At 36.1% G+C, this 9551-nt stretch overlaps 1 protein-coding gene across 1 annotated transcript; it reads right to left on the minus strand.

The window, feature by feature from the left end:
- Nucleotides 1-592: 592 nt before the first annotated feature.
- Nucleotides 593-9292, minus strand: LOC104212740 (uncharacterized). The gene is made up of 16 exons (XM_009762087.2): nucleotides 8830-9292; nucleotides 7326-7661; nucleotides 7097-7237; nucleotides 6621-6753; nucleotides 6379-6492; nucleotides 6148-6296; nucleotides 4624-4716; nucleotides 4431-4491; nucleotides 3951-4283; nucleotides 3605-3731; nucleotides 3424-3523; nucleotides 2558-2627; nucleotides 2297-2449; nucleotides 2113-2208; nucleotides 1264-1583; nucleotides 593-1121 (listed from the first exon to the last, which is right to left on the minus strand). Exons 1-16 carry the CDS (start codon nucleotides 8938-8940, stop codon nucleotides 939-941), a joined length of 2520 nt encoding a protein of 839 aa, XP_009760389.1. The 5' UTR covers nucleotides 8941-9292; the 3' UTR covers nucleotides 593-938.
- Nucleotides 9293-9551: the final 259 nt, after the last annotated feature.

The following is a 9551-nucleotide window of genomic DNA, read 5'->3' on the forward strand; positions in this document are numbered from 1 at the left end:
TAATTAGCAATGAAATTAATCATATTAACATTTACTATCTCTTCACATAAATACTCTTAACACATATTCCAACACTATTTACTCCAAGGGCAATGTAGGGAAAAAATAATTCATTCATTCTTGAAATCTGGAAAAAAATCACTTATTTTGAACCACAAAAAAAAGGCCAAAAAAAGAGTAACAGGTTATGTTACACTGTCAATATATATTTCCTGAAAATCTAGGTATTGCAAGTCTCAAGAATGAGTGGACTAGAAGTGGCAACTACCAATGAATGAACAGGATCGAAATGCCAATCGACAAAATGAGGTAAGAAAAGGATTTCAAGTTCAGTAACTAAGGTGACGACTTTGAGGCCAAGAATTCGTCTCAAACTTTGAGGCTAGAAATCCAGTATTAGACTCAGTCAAGCATCAACCTGGCTACGAACTTAAATAGAAGAGAGAAAATTATAAACCTATCCGGACACCACAAAAAAAAAATTGTTAAATCTGAAGAATGTAAAATGCTCCACAGTTGAAAGAGCAAGCATAAAATCTAGGAACAGTAAGGGAATTAGGGAAGGCACAAACCAATATGAATACACAATTAATTGATGCAAAGGCCTTGGGCCAATTCATTTTTGCTCCTTTTTTTTTTCCTATTATCCTTTTCCTTGTACACTTTCTCTCTACATTCTGAGACTTCCAAGCCAAAATCTCAAATTAATTTTCCCACCCAAATCTTTTACCAAATGATATTTGGGCTGGGAGCTAAAAAGCAAAAATAAAATAAAAACACTAACTTATGAGCGCTTCGCGCACACATTTTCCTACCCAAGAAAAAAGCTTACAACACATTACAAGCCAATTAAAAAGAAAAAGAAAAAAAAAACTAACTACCCTACAATTTACACCAAATTCATTTTCTAAAACCAATCTTTGCCTGAATAGTACCCTCTAAAACCAAGCGTCCAATTCGCCCCAACCTGTGCAAAGACCTTTACCCTCGCGTTCACTGCTAAAAAGTGTCTGGTCCGAGCAATCAAGAGACGCTCCACATGCCACATTATATGATTGGCAAGCTGAATGACACACTCGTAGCCGGTTGTCACCATCATTGTCACATTTTTGGATTGAGATCTGTTTTTAACCAGTTTAACAAGAATAATGAATAAACTATACACACAAATGCATAATAAGCTTGTTTGAGCTCAATAACAAGAAAAGGCGGAGAATTTTTGCTGCCTCAAATGTTGAGGACATAGCGGATAAAGAAACTTACCCAGCAGGCTAGTCGTTTAGCCGCTCCATCACAATCTCTACCCCTAAAAATGTTCAAAATCTTTCGAGGACCAGCTGGGAATAGTCGGTTGTAGTTGGGCATCACCACTACTTCTTCCAGCTGCTGCAAGATACTTAACTCGCTAGGTGCACAATGTTGTCCCGATACATCATTTTGAAGCACGTCTTTGCAAACGGAGAGACTGGGAAGAAGCATGGAGCTATTCTGGCACGTGTAACCAGCATAGTCAGAACAGCGGAACTCACACACTCCATTGTCACAGACCCCACCGTGAAGGCTGCACTGCTCGTCACAAACAGCTGCGTATCGCCATAGAAAATATAAGCTAAAGTAAACAAATCAACCTTCATGCATCCTTTGAGTGATGTATCATTTAAAGGACAAAGTGAGACATGCATAAATATAAGGTATAACGTAAAGGAAATGTAGTCAGAATGCTGTCTTATAGGAGTAGTCAAATTTGACGTTACAAGATATTTCTCTACCTAATGGTTTCTTCAATTCCATTACTTCCAAGCTCCATTTCAAAAATAATTTGTTTTAGTAAAAAAAGAAAAGTGACATGCTATTCCAAGAATTTCCTTCCTTTTTATCTTTCCTAAGCTGAGGGTCTACCGGAAGCAGGCTCTCTACCTTCTCAAGGTAGGGGCAACGTTTGCGTACACACTACCCTCCCCATACCCCACTTGTAGGATTACACTGGGTTATTGTTATTGTTGCTTGTTGCTATTCCAAGAATTATGAGCTGGTTCGACATACTAAGTTGACTGTTTTTACAGCTAACATATGCTACTGACAATGTATTTGGCTTCAATAATATTACATTACCTGTGGAACAGTCGATGCCCGTATACCCATTTTGACATTCACAAACACCACTCCCAAGACACTTGCCATGTCCACTACAATTCCCAGGACAGGAGCCTGTAAATAGAAAGCAGAAGTTATTACACCAATTAAACAGACTTTCCAAAAGTTTACAAAAGCACAGAAAAAAAGTATGGCAGCTTACGTTTGCTACAATCATGACCACCAAACCCAATAAAGCATTGACATTTTCCACCTAAGCAATCTCCATTGAAATTGCATGAATTGGGACAATGACTAGACAAAGAAACTGGATCCACATCACAGAGTTCATGGTAAGCTGGGCATATGAGCTCACCTACAATTGGAAAAAAAAAATTAAGTAAACGAAAAGGAGGGTTAAAGTTGCATAAATAAACAAAGAGACACTTCAGTGATTAACCAAAAGTAGCACAATTAGTATTACCATTAAAGGCAGGAAACTGGATAGGTCCACCAGCTTTAGGACAAACTTTCCAAATGCCGTCTACAGCAACCTGTGCGGAAATTTCACCAGATAACAGATAAAAGTGAGCTACTCTTCCCCAAGATTTTTTTTTCAAATATAATCTAAGCTGGAAGAAGTGAACTAGGATAAATACCTTAGATCTAGAGCACAGAAAGAGGAATACTAAAATTCCACTACTAGCATTACAGAAATTAACATGAAACTTGCCACTACCATTTTTAATGACCCACTGCCGATTTTAGTCCATCGTAAAATATAGACCTCTCTCCTTAAATGACAATTTAAAATATTCCCGTATGCAGACTGACTTCAGTAATACAATTCCATCTTATTTCAATTTTGATTTTGATAGGACATAAATGTTATTTCCACATGTTCCAACGGCTGTTTATCGTTTTTCTAACAAAAACAATATGATAAGTACATTCAGTATTTCTCTTTTTGTCTCTGCATTAGTCAAACTATGAGGATGGTTAAATAGCCTTCTATTATTAGAAGGGAATATTCACGATGTAGTTACAGTTATGCTTCAGAGGAATGTTGTTTCTTGTAGGTACTAAAGTCCATTCCAAAAAGGTATGGATAAATAGGAGTAGAGTTATTTAGTATATTGTGGACTAGGCATATTGCAAATATTATAACTTCATATTTTTGGATCTCCAAACTGCAAACTCGGAGAAAGAAAATAGAAAGGAATGGAAGAGAATGATCTCTAGTTAGTATCTTCTCATGAGCTCACATATACATTCTCTTGCAAAAGCAACTAAATGAAAAGAAAAGATGAATAACTGCATAGAATAGACGAGTAATTTCCGAAGCCATACCTCTAACGAATTGTTTGAGCACCTATGCTGATAACAACCATTGCCTTGGGTCATAGAACCACGTACAAATCCAGTACGCACTAAAGATGAAGCCATGCACCTGTATTGATTCAAACTAAAACTAGTGAGCTAAATATCCAATTAGATGTAGATCTCCAAAAGCTACAGAAGAACGCCTCACCTTGAACTGCTTCCTCTCACTTCACCTAACATTCTGTCAGGTGCACGAGCACCATTGGTGTCTGTGCATGATCCATCAGAGTAAGCAACAAAATAAGTGCAATAATCAGCCAACGATGACTGACCACCTGCAACAGCCATCCACCATAAGTTACAAAAAAAGAAGCTCGTTCTAGAACTTTATTAAAGCAGTAATATTGGTTTGTGAATGGTAATTGGAATTTACCCAACGATATTATTAGTTAACTTGTTTCTCAGAAAAGTTCAGAGGAGACAAGAAGATTGTGTATCCAAGACAAAAATCAGTTTTCAATGGCTTTGAAATTATCATAATAATAATGGCACACCTCTGTTAGCCTGTGGAAAATAACGAGCCCATTGAGGAAGATCCCCACTATAATTTACAAGTGGACAATAACCTTCTGCCTCCCTATTATATGTACATCCAGATAACTGGGTAGTGTTACAATGATAGGCTCCGTTCCAGTGATTGCAGGGAGAGGTAACAAATTCAGATCCTTGGTTGCGACCCCAATCAAGACGGTCAGCCATGCTATAATTAGCGCGGTACCATCCGCTGTCCTCAAGTAAAGCAAGAGTCATTTTAGAAACCACTGATCTTGTATCCACCGACCCCGTCATAATCTCATTCATCAATAGCCTTTTCTCCCAGTGAGAACCTGCACCAATTTGTTAATTACACAATGGATCCATATTTATTTAGCAAAATACAATCTATAAAGTTGACATCCTGGAACCATGAAAATGCAAGTGTGTGTATCTCAAAGGGACATATTCAAAGACCGGAAGAAGAGAGAATTCTCAACCTGATGTACCACGTCCACCTCCATCTTCTAGTTCCAGTCCAGTGAAATTCTCGGAGAATGCCTGAAGGGATAAACTGGTTAAAGGTATTATAGCTTTGCCCATAAATTTAACTTGGCTAAAAACAACTAGCTAACATACGCTATAGGAATTAGAGAAGGAAAACTTAAGAAAATGAAATACTATAGAATATACCCCATAGTGATAGCGAGCATGCATGATAACTCGAGGAAGCACCACTCGAGTTACCATTCGTCCAAGCTTTTCATCCATTGCCTGTTCAGTAACCTACAGATGGAAATGACAAGTAAATGCACATCAGGCTTCGGCATAACCAGGTTTAGGACCCTTAACTGTCTGAAAAATAGCACAATACAGAATTCCTTGTTAGCAAACAAAGATAATGAAGAAAATATGTATGTTGAAAGGATTTTTGATATATCCAGAAATGGGCACACGAACTGGAGAAAGAGGTAATATCCTTTACAGATGCTGTAGAAGACAAGATTTGGGAATTCCTCAAAGGCAAATATTAGATCCAAAAGGAAATTTGGGATAGTCCACAATAGTTGACAGAGAGAGGAGGTGCTTCACTTTGGGAATCCTATATGCCTTTAACAGCGACAAGTTACAGCAAACAAGAGGAGAGAGCACCAAAAAATGTAGACTAGGAGGAATTAAATCAGTTTGGGCAAGTTTGAGCATCATTCGCAACTTCCAATTGTTCAATTAAACTATTTATAAGGCTTGACATAGTCTTTCCAGTAATAAATAAGTTGAACATAAAATCTCCTATATTTGGAGTATAATGTAGTTGCCGAACATCGAATTGCTATTAAAAGGGAAGAGATAGAACACAATAATAATAAGCTGAACCCCTATACTTCAAAACTTTGAAAACATTTCCCCTTAGGACCTCTTTCACCCCACCTTCTAGTCTTTTTTTTCCTACATTCCAACTTCTTTCAATTGACTAATGAATTGCCTGTTGCACTCTTGAAATAGTCACAAAAGAATAATGGAAGATGATCATATCAATTGACTAACCATATGCTTATCAAGTTATCGAAATAAAAAAAAAATTGACTAATCATATGCTTTTTCTCAAAAAAGTTAACAGGAGAACCAACTTGCAAATGCTTTCAACAGTTTGAACACAATTGACCACAGAAAAGAGAAAATTATGTTAGGGCTTTCCTAAATCTAATAGAAACCAAGCTAGTGGACAATAATCGTTCATCTCTGTCATAAATATTAGACATAATTCCAAAATAAGATGTACTAAAAGTTGTTTACGAAATGGATAAACCATAATAAAAACAAATGTCATTTTTTACTACAAAACCAACGAAAGTGCACATCATGCTTAGTCTTTTATTGTTTTTTATAAATAAAACTAGGTACATTTGTTCCATGTTTAGGTAGATGTATCACATTTTTGGCCGACCTATTTTTTAGTTCCTCAAAAAGAGAAAGGAAAATTTAAGTCTAGCACCATATTTTGTTTCTGCAGCAACGCTAACATAAGGATATCAGAATTTGTGTATATCTTCTACTTGGAAGTGGGAATACGCATAACTTTTTTTTGGTGATTTTTTTCAAGAGATCACCACTGCAGGGGAAGGGAGATATAGTGCAGTCTATGAACTCTTACTAACATGAGTTTCTACTGGTGCTCCTCTGCAAGGTTATATAGCACATGCAAAAATTGACAATTACCTGACTACGTCTACGCTTCCTCTCATCACGGAAATGAGAAAAGGCATGAGGATCAAATCCAAGAACATGCATCACTTCATGTATCAAAGTAGCTTGAAGTAAAGTTTCTGCTTCAGCAGTTAAATGGCGAGGAGCAACATTGACATGCCCTGAAAATGGAAAATGTCAGATTAGAAGCAGTGTCCATATAAAATTTATGCAATGACATGTTTTTGCTCACAAAACACTCACCAGCAACAGCACGACCCCATTGATCACGCTCACATGCTACAGCCCACGCAAGAGTGTTGCCTGTTGTTGGCCTTGTAGTCACCAAAAGAACCAAATCCGCATTTGCAACACCCTCTGAAGTATACATGGAAAAAAATATGATAATTTCTTCCCAAACACGACAATAATGAACCAAATAGAAATGAAAACATTGCAACAGAATATCAGGAATGCCAAACAGATAAGAATCCGAATAAAATTACCTTCAACGTATTTCCTTGGGAGTTGTACACCTCCATCTTGTCCACAAGCAGAATATCCACTTAACCGCAGGTTTCCCCTAACTGGTTCAACAGCTAATGCTCTTCTAAACCAGTCTGCTGTCTGCTCGAGAGCCTGTATTGGATCCAGTAAAAATATTAAATTATTGTCTTTTATCAAAGACAACACAACTATTAACTTGTCAAGTTCGTGACTGTATATTCAGAGACTTTGTGGAATACATACTATACAAAACATGGCCTCACTCAAATACCATTACTTGCATTAGAAATGGCATTGCATGACATAGATAGTCTTATCACGCATGTTCATATTTCATCGGTAATTTTTTTTAAAAGATTCACTAATCTTGCCAGGTATTTTCAACATGCAAATACTAGATCAATTTGCAGCAGAAAAATGCAAAGACATGCTCATCTGGGACAATTTAAGAACAGTGAAGAAAAAGAGGATAAACCTTGCGAAGCCGATGCCTTTTGTCCTCCCCAGCTATATCATCTAAAGTGCAGTTATACCAGCAATCACCATAAACTGGAGGATCCCCATGTGGATTACAAGAAGATGTACCAGAAAAAGAAGCACCTGGTGGCTCCCCGAGCTAATTAAGCAGAAAGAAAATTGATAAATCAGTAAAGACATATATCAAATTTCTCATAAACATTTTCCAGCAGATGATAAGTACTTGCCTTCACAATGTCCCCTACTTTTTGACAGTCTCTCTCAGATGAATGACCAACAGCATCATAATTCAAAAAGATTCTAATGGGTTGCATGACATCATTTTGTTCTTTGGGAATTTCAAGCAATGCCCTTCCTCTATGGTGAGGCGGGTTTGAAACCACAGACTCCTCGTACACCTGAGGAGTGACGGAATACACTTGCAAACCAGGTCTTTTTCTTTGTTCAATTATCTGATCATGGATGCAAGAATGGGATATGGTACTCTTATCTTCTTGTCTCAACAATTCATGGTCCGGCAAAGTTGCTAAACTGGTCTTTAAACACACTAGTAGCAATAGAACCTAAAAGAGGCAAGATACAGAAGATTTCAGAAACAACATCAATCAAAATTTAGCTTTTCTTTCTAAATGTTATCACCATAACACCTTAACTAATCGAGCGGGGAAAAACTATGCCTCGAGCATATTAAGCTAGCGTTTGGCCATAGATTCCAAATTTGTTTTGAAAAATCTGATTTGGGTGAAGTTTGGTTTGAAGATGAAAATGTGTTTGGACATACGTTTTCAAAACATATTTCCCAATTTTATTTTGGAAAAACATGTATATAATTCTCAAGTTTTGGGATTTTGGCCCAAAATCAGCAATTGGGGTGATTTTGAGATTTGGGGTTTGGAATTTGGGATTTTGCCAAAATGTGGGCAATATTTATGGCCAAACATGAGTTTTCAAAATAAATCCCAAATTTATTTTGGCAAAACTCATGGCCAAACGGGGCCGAAGATTAAGAAATAGATGCTCAAAACATATTAAAAAAAATTAAATGTCTCTTCCTAAGATTAACAGCTAATCTCCAAAATCTACATCAAAAATTGAAATCCATAAGCAGTTCAAACCAAATCCACAAGCTTACTAGAGCTGGCCAAGAACCTTACAAACACTAAAGCATACTAGAGCTGGTTAAGAACCTTACAAAAAATTAACAATTACCCCAAGCTGAATAAAGTCCATCACTATCAGTGAAAATACAGATATTAACCCCTCAAGCAGAAACCCCCAATCTTTAAATTCCAATTCAACCACAAAGCTGAAAACGTTTACCCTTATTTGAGCTAATTAATCAAATATACTAAGTTTATCAAAATACCCATTACCCAAAATAAAAAAGAAGTAGAAAATGAAACTTCATAAGGAACAAGAAGATCTTATAAATGGAAATTACCATAAAATGCAACAAGTTCTTGAGGGTAAAAGAGCAACATAACTTCAGTAGATCCAAAAAAACAAAAAAAATCCTAAGTCTCCAAAATCTTTTACAACTAAGAAAACACCTTAAAATTTTCCTCTTTTTAACTTCAGATAATTTTCCAACTATCCAAACAGCTTCCCAAAACTCAACATTCCTAGTATTAAGATACCAGCATGTTCTCCCAAAAATAAAAATACAATTAACCACAAAAATGAAATAATAAACCCTAAATCCCCTTATTTTAAAATTTAAAAAAAGCTTACCTGAGGAAAAAATATAGCAAATCGAAGCTTAGCTGAAGAGCTGGATTTTGAATGAACACTTAAAGTACTTCTACTAATACTACTCCTACAACACCAAATCTTCAACTCCATGAAACGCTGCGTTTAACAAAACACAACACTGCTAACAACAACCTCGGACCCATCAAATCGCCGCCGTGAACGGCGTTTCTCCGATCAGACTCCTCCACATTATATAACAATGATGTAAAGATTGAAACTTTACCACCCACTGAGGTGAAAAAATTGAAACTTTACTAATCTTGAAGATACCCTTTTGGGAATTAAGAACAATGAGAATAAGAAAATGTGAAAAAAATAGAAAAATCTCAGTTCTTGAATTTTCTCTGAACTGGGTTTTTGTGGTTCTGGGCAAAGGTTACTTCTTTAGCTGCTTCTTACAGAGTGAACCAAAAATCTGTACATTTTTTGTAAAGCAAAGTTCTTGTATTTGTTTGGACACTATCAATAAATAAAGAAGAAATATTCAAGGGGATGATATGAAATGTGTATATAATATAAATTAATATAGTATAAAGTGAATAAGAATAGGTAAGGGTGGGTGGAGTTAGATCAAAAAAAATTTGGGATTAGATTAATATTTTATGGTTTTGTTTAATTGGAAAAATGTTACACTTGTTATATAAAATATCATGGTGTTTTATAAAAGGAGTCTTGCTTTTTCTTAGAATTACTGAAATACC

The sequence above is a fragment of the Nicotiana sylvestris genome, chromosome 4, assembly GCF_000393655.2.
Source record: "Nicotiana sylvestris chromosome 4, ASM39365v2, whole genome shotgun sequence".
In the NCBI taxonomy this organism is placed as follows: Eukaryota; Viridiplantae; Streptophyta; class Magnoliopsida; order Solanales; family Solanaceae; genus Nicotiana; species Nicotiana sylvestris.